Below are 14,931 nucleotides of genomic sequence, written 5' to 3' on the forward strand. Positions count from 1 at the left end.
GAACAATGTTGGTCATCTCAGTCTAATGGAAAACTCTTCTTGTTGCTGCAGTGCCCTCAACCATTACTTGAAGGTACTGCAGAAACATTCTTCCCATATGTCAAGGGTGTCAAAGTTGTCATTTGGGGCTTTTACATGGTAACAAAGAAAATACAGACAATGTTGAAAGACACCCACAGTGATGGAGTCTGCCAGTTTTGCCATGTGCTGGATGATCTCAGAGTGGGAGTCTGGCTGCATCTGGAGCAACTTCTTAATGACCACCACGCTCTCAGCCACTACGTACTCTGTGGACAAAATGGCATTGAAACATCACTGACTGAGAACAACTCAATACATGTATATCACTACTAATAGTATTGCATAATGATTCGCATACACAGGGGTATTCCAAGATTCTTTGACTTTTATTTACAGTCAAACCTGGACTCGGCAGCCACTGGAGGGACTGAGGAAATTTGTTGCTGAGGACAGGACGGGACTGTTTAGATGTGGTTGTGACTGGAGGTGATTTACTGCATCAGTTGCCCGACACTTTTCCCTTGTAAAAGATACTGCTATCAATTTTGTGCTATTTGGGGATAACTGGAAAGCTAAGTAGACAGTAAATATAATTCCAGGTCACAGAAAAGCCCTTGTAAGTAGATAAGTAAGTAGACACAACAGTCACCATTCCTGTTGGACAGCAGGCCGACCAGCCCGTTCAGACACGTCTCCGTCACCTCGGAGATGGAGCTGGCGCACCGCCCGATCGCCTGGATGGTCGCCGCCACAAAGTCCTTGTCTGAGCTGGTCACATATGTCTGCAAATGGCAATCCAATTTTGATGACATGAAAAACTTGAAATGGCCTGCTGGATGCTTTTCATTGAGGTCAGTAGGAAAGTTTTAAGGGCCAGACAGAACATGAGAAAAACAGAATATAAAAAAGATCCAGATAGTCCTAATAAAACCATTAACATATATCCTTATACATACATCAATGTATTAAAAAAAAAAGATTACATAATGAAAGTTGCTGTATAGTCCTTGTATGTTCATTTGTATCATTTAAGTTACCTACATGTATATTACACACGTTATGTACACTACAGTCTACATTGTACACGTATATAGCTGAATTACATGTTATCTTTAAACATGTAAGTAGTAAGAAAAACACACAATCATGTTATTTTTGGTGGGTCTGATGAACTTATTCAAAGACAGACAGCATCAGAATTCAAGTCACGTACACACGATATGATTATCATGCACTTGTCAGACATGCTCAAAATACTGCAGTTCCTTCAATGAAGGCTAGAGGGCACTATAGACACATACTGAGTGTAATCACAACCCACCTGAAACTCTCTGAGGATGGTGGAGATGCTGGTTTCTGTGGCCAAGTTGGTGAGAATTTCAAGCTGAAACAAAAACATGATCTTGTAGAGACCAATCTACATGGTTGAAAGGAAAAGCTGACAACAAAGCTTACCATATTTTTTATGTGAACAACTAGGTACCCAAGGTAATTACATTATACATGTATATACTTTTACATGATCTTGACAATGAGTCATCCTGTCATAGATGTTGCCTTACAAGTACAGCTGAGATTGGCTTTACATGCACAGCTCATGTGCGAAATGTCTGACATATCAAATTATATCATCATTATCTGTCCACATTTAGGTTGGAAACAATCCTTGTTTTCCAGTTCTGCATGGCACAGTGCTGGTCCTCAAGTTCTAAACCAACATTCCCACTTCAATGCAAAATGGAATATGGTATTCACAAAATCTTGACGTTTCCATGTGCCCTACCTTCAGTGTCCTGACGTGTATGGGGTCACTGGGTCGCACAAAGAAGCTCTTCAGGTAGGGCTCAAACATACCCTAGAAATGGAGGAAAGAAGACATTGTTACTTGGAAAAACAAATATTCCATCTGGCAAAACCTATATCCTTAGCTGACCAGGTCTGTTCAATGAAAAAATTTGGGGGGAGGCAGCCAGAAAAATCATCAAGATGAAAAAAAAGACAGAGAGCAAAATAAAAGGGGGGAGGACAGTAGAAAAAAACTGCCATTGCCTACATGTTTTGTTGCTTTTGCTTACAATTTTGAATTTTAAAAGGAATGGTAACCTCTTCTGGACGGGTCACATGGGCGAGACGGTTGGGTACCACGTATATGTACATGTACATGTATATTCATCTCTCTCGAAAATTTTCCCAGCAAATCATATACTATTACATACATTGTAGATGACTGATGTGTTTATTTCCTTCTGACATTTCAATAATTATTGGAATTTTCAATTATTGTTTTTTGAGGCATTGTGTTAGAAATTGACATTCTTATTTCAGCACCCATCCAAAAGCAGGCAAAAAATTATCAAGCCACAGTCAAGCAAGGAATGTAATCAGAATCAGCAAGCGTCTCCGTTCATCCATTCCTTGATCGCACCGATGCAAAACAACGACACATACTCACTTCACCACAGAGCCTTACCCAACCTTACTTCCAAGAGGAGTTATTGGCACCCCAGCCAACAAACCTAGCCCGAAAACCCTGCACTCCGCGAGCCTGAGACTGTACAAAGTAGTATTGAACAGGGGAAAACGGCACGACAACGGCACAAGAAAAGGCAGAGAAAGTAGCATCATGTCCTCACCCTTACCTTCCTGATGGTTGTCAGGGTGGCCACGTTACTGAGCACCACATGCTGGATCTCTCTGTGGAACAACACATATCAAACATTCAACACATATCAAACATTCAACACTTCTCATGAACTACCTACAAACTACAGTTGATCAGTTCATACTGAAGTAGCTGACAGCATGGCACTTACATGTGACTCATTAACAACTCAATGCACATTATAATTACTTTTGCTGCAAATTTCTGATCTCACTCTCAAGTAAGGTCTTGGTTCTGGTGCAGAATACCAGTTATGAGCAATTCAAATTTATTCACTTTTGGTCTAGTCTGCACTTGGAGGAGCCGAACAATGGCCATGGAAGAGCAGGGAGACAATGCACAACATGCATTCCTCAACTGTACAAGGATGCAGGCTAAACTTTTGAAGACCTGTCTACAGCTATGAAACATAGTCAGAAGTAGAGGAGAAGCAGTTCAAAATAAAAATAGACAAGTCTTGTTGTCCAAAAACCTCATCATGCAGAGAAATACCTCTACCATTCTATCATAAAGCACTGAGATGAACAGGTTTGCACCAGTGCACCCATGTGAACATGATGAGACGTACCTGTGACTCCTGAGCAGCCTGACCAGAGCCTTGGCCACCAGCCCCACCTCACTCTTAGGTGCGATGTGGTGGTACAGCTGGGCTACTGCCATCACAACCTGACATAACATGGGAATTAGTAGGTATCACATTTATACAGAAATTGAACAGAAAACCCCTCTGCAGTTGCTTGAGGGCTCAAACCTATGTAACTTTATTTCTTATTTCTTGTGCACAAGAGCTACCTTCTACCCAAGGAATTGTAACCATAGCTCATCCAGTGACCTTTCTGTCTGTGGCCGGAACTTACCAAGCGTTGTTGATGGAAAATGGTTACTGGCTGGATCAAGGCCTAATTTTTGTGGGTTACAATATTTAGGGTATCCTAGCATGGCTTGTTTCTGCGCCGTTTTAACTGCTCAAAGTATAAAATAATGATATGAATGTGGGAATATAGTGCAGTAAATATCAATTTCATACAGATTGCCTTATCCAGATTATTTCCACTTTTAACACTAATAATATTAACTAGGTTACTGACTGTCTTCGACCCCCCAAAAAATTGTAAAACGTACAGCAGCATTTCTACTCTGCAGAAGAGGCTTGGTGTTCCTCAGAAGGAGTCTGTGATCGGGGTCCATCATGTACGGTTTCTTAGGAGGAGTCTTCTCCTTCTCATCATCATCCTCCTCCTCTTCACTATCCTTCTCATCCTCATCACCATAGAAGTTCTTGTCATCATCTGCTACAGCATCCTGGGGTACAATATGTTCAGGTCAGCAGTGATATCAAACTTTCAATGAAATCACAGTCAACACCTGCATGCATGCTCCCATCACTTTTTCTGGGTTCCCAGAGGATGTCAGCCATACAATTGGATCAACATGGCATTACCACTATCAATTTCTGACGGTTCCTGTCAATGATGACCACCTGTTCCATACAAGGTCAGTGTTTGGTTGGGGTCTAGTTAAGACATTAATGGTTGGATACCTCCTGTTTGTTAATATTTCCAGTAGGTTACCTGTTGGTTCGGATCCAGGAACTGTGTGCGAGCATATCTGGTCAGCATGTTGATGATGACGACCTGACCCCACTCCTCCACATCCACCAGCAGGTTGCACAGTTTGCGGTAGTTCTTGTGGATCAGATCGATCCGGTCCGGACACAACTCCTCAAACGCCATCACCGCACTGCCTACCACAAGCTGGGAATGAAGAAAGGGAGGAACAGTAATTATCAGTATCATCATTTACACACATCATTCATACAGGCTCAGATCAAGTGTTGATAGCAGGTGGGTGACTGCTAATCTACTGGTTGACAAATCGTAGGTCAAAATGAAAATAAACTTGTTGGTTGGAGGACTAATTCTATCAGCACATCTTGTGGTACACTGATATGCAATTCAGAGTGTACTTGCTGTTAAAATACCTATCCTTGTTTGTATATCATTTTGGGGACTGCATTATCAAGGTATTACTTATTTACATATATGTGTAAATACTTAATTTTTCTGATCAGATCTTCAAGCAGCAATACCTACTTGTAGCAAGACGGAATTATTACCCTGAGGAAAGTGACAGTCAACGAAACATCAGTATGGAATAAAACAATTGTTTGTGTGCAGAGAACATTGTTATGCAGTATACTTACTGTTGTTTTGTCTGCTAAGAGCTTCTCAATGACCTGGATTAGCTGATCCTTCTGCTCAGGGTCAAGGCTGTTGAAATAAGAAAGTAGACCTTTGAATCAGAGCATCCATGCATACACAAGAAACAGTGTAAGGGAAATATCAATATAATAAAGAATAAGAAAATCTTAACAAATGATGGCCCAGAATCTAGGGACAGATGAGAGGTTATAAAATCCAGGAAAAAAACTGAATCAGACTGCTAACCTGATGTTCTACCAGGATATTGACCCACTATACACTTTTTCCATAGTAAGAACACTTTTTCTACATCAAGAACCTGAAGTACAATTGTAATGGCCAAATGGGTATAATTTTGCCTTGCATTCAGGAGGTTGTGGGTTTGAGCTTAGTACTCAGCATCTGGCAGAGAGGGAGTATGGAAGTTGAACAATGTCACCACTACTGGTGGACTCCTACTGCAGTGACTATACATCGGGCCAGAGCTGCAGAAATGCAGATGGCACTGCCAGGTGCACCATAAACAGTGACAGAAGGATCTTCACCTTCTGTTCATCTGAGAATCAAGGAAATGATTTGTTTTGGCCAAAAGATGAACCAGGTGCTATAAAACTGAGTCATTTGTCACAGCTCTTGAGATAAGATGCAGGCTGTTACAAGTCACAGACACGACACAGGGTTCACTTCAAAGGATACCGAAACATTAGAGCTCTCTTTATGGATGAACTATTTAGTCAGAGCTCTTCATGTACAGATGGAGCATTTCTTTCAAGTGTTAAACATGTGTGAATTTCTTCCCCAATATATACCTGCAGCCTAATTTAAGGTGTCCAGAATGCAGGACATGCTATAAATGCTGCAGGACATACAGGACATCAAAGAACAGGAGTTGTCTTTCATCTGTCAAAACAGATATTCTTGGAGAAAGGTTTTTGATGTTTAATAAAGATGCATGCAAAACTAGCATAAAGCTATAAGTTACTTTTCAGCGATTCTAGAGTTACCAGTCCATCATTGGCCTAACCTGTCACCTCTGTCCTGTGACCATAGTGGCTTAACTTGAAGAAATAAAACTGAATACACTTTTTCTTCGAGACCCATTCTCCTTTAAAAATATGCCAGATTTTTCATCAAAATATATGAGAACCAAAGAAATGTGGACTAAGAATATCATATAATTTATAAAGTCAGTGTGATCAGGCCAAGCTTCTACAGGGCTGGAAATGCTGGGTCCATAGTATTCACTTTTGTGCATCAAAAATTAGAGACGTACTCCTAATTTTTAACTGTGGGCACACAAGTGCATATTTGTGTGGGGTTAATGCATGTAAAGGTGAACTAGTATACAGTATGTTCCTAAAATTCAAATGTCAAAAATATAGACAACCTTTACTGTACCACCTGTACAAATCTTTATGTGCATATCACCTGTACATGTATTTATTACTTGTTTAAAATTTTGCTATACAATTTCAGATTCAATTTCTGTACAGAGGCAGAAAGGTGTGTAGTTATGTTTTGCTGATATTTTATGTTACCTAATATGTTGTGTACCCAAAATAATACCTGTATTCCCAGATGTGAATATTGAGCGTCGCTCTGCAAGAAAACCCACCTGTAGAGCTTGGGGATGGCGTGAGCAGCAGTTTTCCTGACGTAGGGCGACATGTCCACCACTGAGTCTTTCAGTGCCAGCATCATGATGGGGACGATGACAGGCACACGTATACTGGACAGCACACGCAGGGCGCTCGCTCGGATCAACTGGTTAGGGTCCTGGTGTCACAAACAGAAAAGAAACAACATTTAGATTTACAGATGAAATCAAACCTTACAGCTGGACAGATTACTTTTGGATATTTTGAGTACTGTTTTTCGCCCTTCTTTTGAATCAAAGTAACAGGGCTTTGATCATACACTGCCATGCAAACTGAATCAAATGAATCTAAAAACCTCTGACTTCGAAATGTACCCGAAGGAATAGTACTTCAGATCAAACGGTGTATTCTAACTTGTGATGGTGTATTCTAACTTGCGATGGTGTATTCTAACTCGTGATGGTGTATTCTAACTCGTGATGGTGTATTCTAACTCGTGATGGTGTATTCTAACTTGTGATGGTGTATTCTAACTTGTGATGGTGTATTCTAACTTGTGATGGTGTATTCTAACTTGTGATGGTGTATTCTAACTTGTGATGGTGCATTCTAACTTGTGATGGTGTTTTCTAACTTGTGATGGTGTATTTTAACTTGTGATGGTGTATTCTAACTTGCGATGGTGTATTCTAACTTGCGATGGTGCATTCTAACTTGTGATGGTGTATTCTAACTTGTGATGGTGTATTCTAACATGTGATCGTGTATTCTAACTTGTGATGGTGTTTTCTAACTTGTGATGGTGTATTCTAACTTGTGATGGTGTATTCTATTATGTCTAACTTGTGATGGTGTATTCTAACATGTGATCGTGTATTCTAACTTGTGATGGGATATTCTAACTTGTGATGGGATATTCTACATTGTGAACTGCCCACCTTGAGTGCTCTCTGGAAGGTTGCAATGGACAACAGTGCCAGGTCCTGCTGCTCCTCAGCATACCTCACCAGGTACACATACACCAGCTTCTTCACCTGTCAAACAATAGTCATATCATTGATTACATGTTTTTGTATGTAGTTGATCACAGTTTCTCTGAACCTCGCCAGATACACATACACCAGCTTTACCTGCAAAGCAACAATTAAGTATTAAGTCAGTTGCTATAATGTACATGCACTACTTGAATTACTACAGTATTGTAACTAGGTATCTATTTTCAAGTTGAACAAACTACAAATAACAGTGCCATCATTTAAATTGATTACAAAAGTGCAAGCTGTATCTTAATTTTTTTTCTGGAAATTGAAATCTGGGTTGTAAGCCCTCATCTCACAACTTCGATTAAAGATTTAGAGTTCTCGATGGAACCTCATCGTTCTTAGGGTAGATTTCATTCATCAATCAAAATATTAATTAATTAATTAATCAATCAGTCACAGTCCATCCATATGTTTAGGTACACACATCCATGAACAGCTGCTCCCGCTATACTTAATTTTCTGACTAATCAAACATTGTTAAGTTTTTATCAATACAACAATAGAAATGGTAACGATCCAGCCATTTAAGCCTAAGGTCCATCTGATTGGCGGTGATCATCCAATCACTGTATTTGCCATGCATTGTGACCTTTACTATTGTTGTTCAATAAAGATTGATATTTGATACTTTTATTAACAACCCAGTGTGCCTGGCTAAGATATGCAAGCCGTAGCATTGCACTAATAGCTAAGAAAAAAGTGTCACGCTTCGTTCTCAGTCTAAGTACTCTAATCAAACCCTGGCAAAATGCTAGCTTTCAGTTTTTAATGGAAAGAGAAGTTGTCTGTGATGCCGTCTGGCTCGTGCCCAATAATCATTTTCTGTCAGAAGACATTAGACGGCGCCAGATCCAGAATTTTGAAAGTTACTACATACCAGCTATGCATTTTAATGCATCTAACCTTGAGAAACCCCTGGCCAAATGCTTGCTTTGGCATGGAAAGAGCAGTTTCTTCTTCTCTTGTCATGCATACTAACACACAGGACAGCACGTTTCCTTGAATGGCAAGCAAGATTTAGAGGTTTTCTGGCCCTTTACTTGAGGTTTAATGTTTAAAGGGATTTCCAACTTATCAAGAGCCTATCAAGCTGAGCAAGAGCTAATCTTCTTACGATCATCGATGATCAGGGTGATATTATGCTCAAAGAGGCTCCCACAATTCCAAAGATGAGACCAAAGTGATAACATCCTCTCTGAAGTGTGGGGCCCCAATGTGAATCCTGGGCTAGACCTACCTATCCATCTTATGTTCATGACCACAGTCTTCCTTGTCAAGGGCACACATTTCTATGGACAGACACTATCTTCTCCCATGGACACCCAATTTCCCAGTATATGGATAAGCGGATTAATCTGTCTAACAGGACAGGCAGGCTAACAACTTCTCCCCGCCTACCTGTACTAATTCAATATTCCTCTGACAGCTGCTCTTGACCTTTCTATGAGTCTGTCCATTCTGCCTGCTCTGCTGGAATGATGTATGGGTGTGCCTTTTGGCTACTACAGCCTGTGATCCATTTCACAGGCTGAGTACAAGGCAACTCTTTGATGTTCAATTTCCATACCTGTCTAGCAAGCATTAACCAGATTGTGATCTGCAGTTTGAAGTAAGCTGCCAGGGGCCCATAGAAGTAGCAAAGTTGCTTCAAAATACTTTTAAGTTTTTAGTTCTAGTTTAAAGTTTTTTAAGTTATCTTTTCCTACAAAAAAAAAAAAAAAACAATCGATGATGGTAAAACATCATCATCATCATCATCCGGGCGTGCTGGTTAACAAATAATAGAACCCTTGACATCAAACTAATGTAAGTCCATTCTAAAATGTTATCAGCATTTATATGCGACCAAAGGTTTTCCTTATACAAGTACATGTACATCACATCCCTATGGACTGAAAATTGGTCATCTGCATTTTCATCCAGATGACCACAGCTAGAAGCAAAATTGTTACTTTGCTACATAGTACTTTCACTGATGTGGTAAGGTCAGTTTATATACATGTAGTACCCTAAAGAAAAGTTGTGGTAAGGTTTGACTTTTCTTGCTGATCACTTGTCTATAGAATCAAAGAAATATTGCTACCATATACCATGATTGCCTAGAGCTTGAAATGGCAGTTCCATATCAAAGTAAGGTCTATTCACCATTCACATTTCTTAGGAAATTGTAGGCATTGGGAAAATATTTGCACTTGGCACTTATGGGTAATTTAATGTAATCTTTTGGTGATGACGGGTACATTGCAAGTTGGCTCTTAAATTTACCAAAACGTAATTTCACCAACAGTGTTACAGTGCACAAACTATCCTCTCATACACTTAACTTTCTTACTTCAATGCACTGTGAGGATCATAAAGATCTCCCAGAGTCATGTTATGTATTGTTAGTTGCTATCCACCTGTATCTGCCTTTCACGCATCAATGACAGCCCAAATGTACTCAGCTATGAAGGGTATCTGGTCCATTTTCTGACACTGCATTCATCCCAATTCAGTTATAAGTTAACTTTACACTTTCCTACCCTCAAAATGCTGTAAAGCCACTTTCCATATTCTCCAATACAGTACAGTACTGAGCGCACAATGAGTCAATGAACATCCAGATGTGAGAAAACTCCATAAAATCTACTGCTAACCTGGCAAAGATGGATTCTTCAATGTTTTTACTACACATGGGTGACATTGACTACTCTCATGGGCATCACTACAGGTGAAAAGCCATACAGGGGCTGCAATTCCAATTTCATGGACATGGGAAATAAATTCACAGCACCTTCTGCCGATCTACTGCAGCAGGGAGTCATATGACTCCTCAACATACAATCTTTAGATTTTATTCAAGATAGCAGACTGATTATACTCGGGTCTCCCAAAGAACATTCTGACATACATACACATGTACAGGCATGGTACCATACAAGTAGAAATTCTAAATCTTGCATAGACATTACGCAAATGTAGTGATTTCACTTTACGCAATATAATAGTAGTTACCTAGTATGAATTACATGGAATTCAAATGACTGATTGTATCTCATAAGTTATAGTTATAGAGAGGCACTGAGGCCCTCCCTGAAACTGATGTGCAATATAGATACCATATGCAGTGAGACAAACGAGGAAATGCAACACACACTTTCAATTATTAGTATCAATTACATGTTCGATTTCACTTCCATGGGTGTTAATTAGCATGGTCTCAAAGGAAACATTAAACCCCAAACAAGCATTGTCCATCCTTTGTTCTGTTAACGACATTGACACATTTAGATCTGTAAGGGAAAAGCCATTTAAACCATCTTACTGGAAGTAGGTAATGATGAGAGCAGACACAGCCCAGTAAAATATGACCTGCCAAATATAGCACAGAAAAGATAGAATTTTCTGAGAACAAATAGATATGATTGACTGATTCAGTTCTTCAGTTTGATTGTAATGTTTACATCAGAAAATCAGCAGCATTAGACTTAAAGTCAAATAATATATGATAGTTTCCAACAACAAAGCACACAAAATCTAAGAAGACATGCATGTACAGAGATCATGCAACATTTCAGTCCTGTCACTGCGCAGTAATGACAGGACCTGCCACACAGCACTTGTGGACATGCTGCACAAATCAAAAGCATTTTCCCAAGCACAGGGAATCAACTAATGTATCTGGCCAACAAGGAAAAGTGCAAGTCCACAAAAGTGTTATCTAGATACTGCTCGTATAATCCCATCCACGGAGCTGGGAATTGCTGCAAACGGGAAAGCCATTCGTCTCATCGATTTCTGTGTGCACGGTTCGGTAACAGCGCAATTCAATCAAATTGTCGAGCGCCCGACACTTCAGGGCTGCCCTTTTAATGCACGTCTAGCCTGCCATTATTGGTTCCTGGGTCTGAGAGATTGAAAGCATGGCCAGTTTTTGTTGAAGTGCAAATGCAACACACAAATGGAATGATATGTTCCTGTCAGCAGCACGGCGAGGCAATTTTGTGGATATGTGAAGGGAATACATGCTTCAAATCAAAAGGAGGCAGTGGAAGAGATATAAATCCGAAAAATGTCAGTGCAGAATTAGAGTCATCGTTATTTTCTTCTGTCAGTCCTTACCCTTATTTTTTACCTTACAAAATTCTTTCTTGTACATAAATCTGTTCCCAAACTAGCCTCAGTTTAATTTTGTTTCCTCTTTAAATCCCTTCCCATTTAAGGTTAATTTTACTGAGACTGTTACAAATGAAGTTACAACACCAGCTATGGCATATCCGGCATGAATAATATGTGATGTATAGCATCACAGGTTTCAACTTTTTTACCTTTGCTGAGTTTTATGTTTTTGGATCTGTGAGTTTGTTTGTGTGTCTGTCAACAGCATGACTCCAGAGGTTTTGGATGTTTTTTTATGATATTTGGTACATTAGCAGGGGTTGGCAAAATGTACAAATGATTCTAGCTATAGATATTGGCCCCCTAGCAGCTTTCTAAGGTACTGCAGCAGGACTACAGGTTTTGATATCTCATGTTTTGTATAATTCCAGTTACTGTCAGCAAACTGCAGGTAGCAGGTTGGGATTCTACTCCCTTCAGGGGTGTCAGACATTCACCTAATCATATCTGCTCTCCAAAGCATGAAATTATCTTGAAAGCTACAGTCACAGCAACATACATCACACGTGTCAGCAACCATTTCTCTATCAGAAAACTCAATTAAATCTTGCTGGTATGTCAGAAGAGATAGATGCATCAAATTTGTCTTTCTGTTTAAACATCATGGCAGAAATGATTATGAAGTAGCAAGTATATATTACCCATCGGCCATGCCACAACAGGCCTGCTACATGTACATACATTTCTGAATTTGTCATGAGTGAATATCAGAATAGCCTGTGTTTATTGGAAAACATAATAAGGTAATGAAAAGGTAAGAGGATACGTTAATGAAGCATAATGTGTGATTAAGTGACAACATGATGGACAGATAAACAAATTAAGTGCCATCAATAAAAGTATCGAAAACTCAACACCTTAAAATTTTCTACACTTTTCAGGACAAACCTGGAATTATTAGGGAAGATGTGTGAAAAATGTTGCAACTGAACAGCTTTGAAATCTTTATATCACAAGGTATTTTGGAATTGCAACAAGGTAATACAGTGGGCATCCCAGGCAGCATTACCGATGTTAGAAGCCATTGAATATCTTTTCTAGAAACTCAAGGTTCCTTTTGGATCATTTTCTTCTTTCCAAAAGGCTCCTAGTGCACATTGCTCATTATATGACCTGTAACTCAAGATCCCAATTGCCCCATTCTACAGTAAAACACAGGCTTACTTGATCAATCATCATCATCATCATTATCCCTTGATCAACTACATGTAAGATTTACATCAATAATGTTTTTTCTACAAAAATGCAATCGAGAAATCTTCTTACTTCAATGTTCTTAGACACCACATTCTTCACCACAGCTGCAAAGAGGTCTGATGCATCCTTGCCTTTTGCCACCATCTGCAAGACAGAAACATAGTTTGAAAATAAATTTCAATGCCCAAGGAGCTTGCAAATTAAGATGAATACATATTACCATCTTAAGTTGTACCACAAATCAATTGGTAACCAAACTATGCATACCAGTGTGTTGAATATAGAAGGTAATCAGTAGCCATATTGTGGAAGGACATGTACATTAGTAACCAAAATTTGCATCCTGGTGTGTTGAATATACAAAGTAATCAATTGTAGAAGGACAAGTATGTGCACTTGTGTGGTTAGGTGACAGCAATTATAGCCTAAAGTCAAGAACTACCAGTAACACCAATATAAATCAAGACTCAGTTGAAATAAAACTGGTAAGTTACCAGATTGAACACAGATTCCCTCTCCAACATTAATTAGGTGCATATTCATATGTTTTCAGATGATCAACAGGTATCACTTTGTTTTGATTCAACATTAGAATATATTATATTATCTTGAACACATAAGCATCTTGACTTTACCAAGCTTAGGGCTAATTTACAAGAGGCACTTTGCATGATGTACATCAATTGTCCTAGGACAGTAATTAACGAATGCAAGTGAATCATGAAGTGGATGGCCAAAATGCACAACATGCATACAATGTACATTTGTACACGTATATATGCATAGGACAGGCGACACGCGTCGCATGGCATTTTATTTCTGTTGCAATATACTAGTACATGTACCATAGTTGCCCTTAGCTGAAATGACATATATTTTAATCACAACAACATGCAGATTCCTGGGCCAGGGCATAAGATAATCAGAGCTGAAAGCATTTTGTTCCCTGTCCTACTCTACTTTGGGCCTGGTCCCAGAGGAATTCTCAGATTAGATTAGCATAAGTGAGCCATATGGTAACCTGGTCACCCTCCTTAGGTCTACCTTCACTTCACCTAGAGGTGTTTTTTTACCAGGAACAAAAATATGTCCCAAACATTAACAAAACACAAACTGATTGAAATCATTGTATTGGTTGTATCGTTGACATACCACACAAATCAATATTCCTACTCTCAAGAACTTATGTACACTTTTGGCTAACGGCAAAAAAAAACATACAAGTCTACAATATAGAAGTAATGACAGGCTTCTATCATCTTTTAAAAATGGCTGTGGCCTGACCAGAAAGTCACATGATGTACAAGCATCTTCGTACATTGTAGATCCAATGTTTACTGGCCACGACTGCCTTGGGCCACCAAGAAATAATAAGTTCTGAGCCATTTCACTTGACCCCACGCCTACTGCAGTACATGTACTTTGCCAGGAGTTTTTTTAAACCAAGTTTCGAGAGCCTGATGTTACCTATAATAATGATAATAACAATAATAACAATAATAATAATAATAAAGATAATAATAATAATAATCATCATGAAGATGAGGAGTGTCTCATACTCATAGTAATAACTCTAGTACTAGCAGCATCTCTTCTCCCAATGTCAGAAACATCAGGCTTTGGCAAGCTTGACTTCACTGACTCAATAGGCTACGCAGCTGTTATGAAGGCTGCTTGGGATATTCTCTACCCCATTTTGGCTGCAATGGTTTGATCCACTCACACCAGGAAATACATGTAGATCCACTAGTCCCTAGCCTGGTTACCAAACCCCAGCCCGATCTCAAGTATCTTGAGGTTGGGGTATGGAATCCAGGCTAACTAGTCCCCTGCTCTTTTCGAGAAGTGTGGCGGGTTCTTTAACATGCTCTGAGTGCAACTTTCTCCAAACAAGGGACCTCCATTTAATGCCCTACCCGGGGGGAGTCCCTTGCCAAAGCGAAATACTCATTTTCACCTGAGTGAAGTGAGGAAAGTCGTGCAAAATACCTTTCCCAAGGGCACAAGATCCGTGACATGGCAGGTTTCAAACCTAGGACCTGAGCCCTACG

At 39.5% G+C, this 14,931-nt stretch overlaps 1 protein-coding gene across 4 annotated transcripts in view; it reads right to left on the minus strand.

The window, feature by feature from the left end:
* LOC118409916 (AP-3 complex subunit beta-1-like) overlaps positions 1-14,931 on the minus strand; it is a 38,030-nt gene that overhangs the window by 19,825 nt on the left and 3,274 nt on the right. For 2 of the 4 annotated variants that reach the window (XM_035811304.1, XM_035811302.1), the window contains exons 3-14: positions 12,950-13,024; positions 7,421-7,516; positions 6,500-6,660; positions 4,887-4,953; positions 4,255-4,437; positions 3,806-3,985; positions 3,252-3,349; positions 2,661-2,715; positions 1,805-1,876; positions 1,343-1,405; positions 671-803; positions 178-287 (exon numbers count right to left, since the gene is read on the minus strand). In XM_035811304.1, the coding sequence (XP_035667197.1) occupies positions 178-287; positions 671-803; positions 1,343-1,405; positions 1,805-1,876; positions 2,661-2,715; positions 3,252-3,349; positions 3,806-3,985; positions 4,255-4,437; positions 4,887-4,953; positions 6,500-6,660; positions 7,421-7,516; positions 12,950-13,024 (1,293 nt within the window). Of the gene's footprint in view, positions 1-177; positions 288-670; positions 804-1,342; positions 1,406-1,804; positions 1,877-2,654; positions 2,716-3,251; positions 3,350-3,805; positions 3,986-4,254; positions 4,438-4,886; positions 4,954-6,499; positions 6,661-7,420; positions 7,517-12,949; positions 13,025-14,931 lie in introns of all 4 variants that reach the window. The other 2 variants (XM_035811303.1, XM_035811301.1) reach the window with 1 other exon arrangement.

Source organism: Branchiostoma floridae, chromosome 2 (assembly GCF_000003815.2).
Source record: "Branchiostoma floridae strain S238N-H82 chromosome 2, Bfl_VNyyK, whole genome shotgun sequence".
NCBI classification, from domain to species: domain Eukaryota; kingdom Metazoa; phylum Chordata; class Leptocardii; order Amphioxiformes; family Branchiostomatidae; genus Branchiostoma; species Branchiostoma floridae.